Source organism: Rattus rattus, chromosome 2, assembly GCF_011064425.1.
Source record: "Rattus rattus isolate New Zealand chromosome 2, Rrattus_CSIRO_v1, whole genome shotgun sequence".
Taxonomy (NCBI): Eukaryota; Metazoa; Chordata; class Mammalia; order Rodentia; family Muridae; genus Rattus; species Rattus rattus.
In genome coordinates, this window is record NC_046155.1 from 104,030,611 (window position 1) to 104,032,810 (window position 2,200).

Sequence of the window (2,200 nt, forward strand, 5' to 3'; positions counted from 1 at the left end):
CTGTGAAGATTTGCTAACTGTCAAAGATAAAATCAAATGTACAGATGAGTCTTGCTACTTCAGTCCTCCACATTGGTTAAAGTGGTAGTAGCCCCCAGAAACAAGGCACCAGAGATAAACAGATGCGTTTGGTTGACTTGGATAACCTGCTACAATTGTATATAATAAAGCCACTTGCTCTACCCTCATATATTCAGAGTCAGAACCTAATTATCTGAATCCTAATTTTACAGCTTGCTAAAAGAAAGTTGTAGGACTATATGACAAAATATGACAGCACACAGGAACGACACCATCTCTACTGGAGTTTCAGACTTCCTCCTAAATTGTTTTGTCAGGTCTCCCAGCTGGCAGCTCTGGCTCTCCCTGCCACTCAGCCTTCTCTTCCTCCTAGCCATGGGGGCTAATGCTATTCTTCTGATTACCATCCGGATGGAGGCATCCCTGCATGAACCCATGTACTACCTGCTCAGCCTCCTCTCCATGCTGGACATCGTACTCTGCCTCACGGTCATCCCCAAGGTATTAGCCATCTTCTGGTTTGATCTCAGGCCCATTGGCTTTTCTACCTGTTTCCTCCAGATGTATATCATGAACAGCTTTCTTGCTATGGAATCTTGCACATTTATGATCATGGCCTTTGATCGCTATATAGCCATCTGTCACCCACTGAGATATCCATCCATCATAACTGACCAATTTGTAGTCAAGGCAGCCACATTCGTTCTTGTCCGGAATGTCCTTATTCCTTTGCCCATCCCCATTCTCTCAGCAAGACTCCATTATTGTGGGAGAAATGTCATTGAGAACTGCATCTGTGCCAACATGTCTGTCTCTAGACTCTCTTGTAGCGATGTCACAGTCAACCGTCTTTATCAGTTTGCTGGAGGCTGGACTCTGCTGGGATCTGACCTAATCCTCATCTTCCTCTCCTATACCCTCATACTGAGAGCTGTGCTGAGACTCAAGGCAGAGGGCGCTGTAGCCAAAGCTCTGAGCACATGCGGCTCTCACTTTATCCTTATCCTGTTTTTCAGCACCATCCTTTTGGTCTTTATCCTCACACATGTAGCTAAGAGGAAAGTCTCTTCTGATGTGCCAATCTTGCTCAATGTCCTCCACCACGTCATCCCTGCAGCCCTTAATCCCATTGTTTATGGGGTGAGAACCCAGGAGATCAAGCAAGGGATCAAAAGATTACTGAAGAAGGGGTGGTGAACAGGCCAACTGCATCTCTGCGTTCCTAATGCACGGTGATCTATTATGGTGATAGAAAATTGGCTGAAACACTAACTCAGAACATTCTAGTGAGGAAAGTAAGAACTAACTCTAAAAAATATTCTTGGCTTTACCTTCCTCTACAAATACTCAATATCCCCAACAAACACACACACAAATTCCCGATCTCATCCAGGTGTACTGGAACTTGCCTTTAATCCCAGCATTTAGGAGGCATAGGCAAGTGGATCTCTGAGCTCAAAGCAGGCCTGGTCTACAAAGAGATTTTCAGGACAGCCAGAACTACACAGTGAAACACTATCTTGAAAAAAAAGTCAAACAAACAAAACATCCCATACTTCTGTGACATTTAAATGTTTTCCAGTAATAAATATTCTATTTTGTCTGAAGTAGAAGAATCCAAAAGGTGTAAACACTATACTAGGAAAATAACCCCTGGTGCTCCCACATTGATAATCTCTGCACATTTATTTTTATTGTGACTATAGACATTAGTGACCTTAACTGAAGCTCATTTTCATTAATAAACTAGATTGTTGGGGGGAGGGCGGCAAGGGGGGGAGGATGGGGAAGGGAACACCCATAGAGAAGGTGAGGGGGGAGGGGGATGTTTGCCCAGAAACCGGGAAAGGGAATAAAACTCGAAATGTATATAAGAAATACTCAAGTTAATAAAAAAAAAAGAAAAATTAATCTAATTGTACAATGAGGTTATGAACAGAGTACAGCATTTTAATGGTCAGCTCTGAAAGATTGACAGTGGCTAGAGCCAGAAGCAAGTCTGCCTTGTTTCTGTCCACTCAGGCCAACACTTTTCTGCCATCTTCCTCGTGTTTTACAGCCAAGCTTCTTTGTTATTAGCAAAACACTCAAGCCAAAGCTCTTTGAAGAACTGACATGGAACATGGAACAATTTACATTTTACTGGGTTTAGGAGAAGGAGCCATCACTTCGAGCTACT

The 2,200-nt window shown here is 43.1% G+C and overlaps 1 protein-coding gene across 1 annotated transcript; it reads left to right on the forward strand.

Moving 5' to 3' along the window:
* The first annotated feature begins 270 nt into the window (after positions 1–270).
* Positions 271–1,218, forward strand: LOC116894139 (olfactory receptor 56A3). The gene has a single exon (XM_032895857.1). It carries the CDS (start codon positions 271–273, stop codon positions 1,216–1,218), a length of 948 nt encoding a protein of 315 aa, XP_032751748.1.
* The last annotated feature ends 982 nt before the right edge of the window (positions 1,219–2,200 follow it).

Coding starts and splice junctions, on each gene's coding strand:
- LOC116894139 (XM_032895857.1), top strand. CDS start 271: ATGACAGCACACAGGAACGACACCATCTCTACTGGAGTTTCAGACTTC.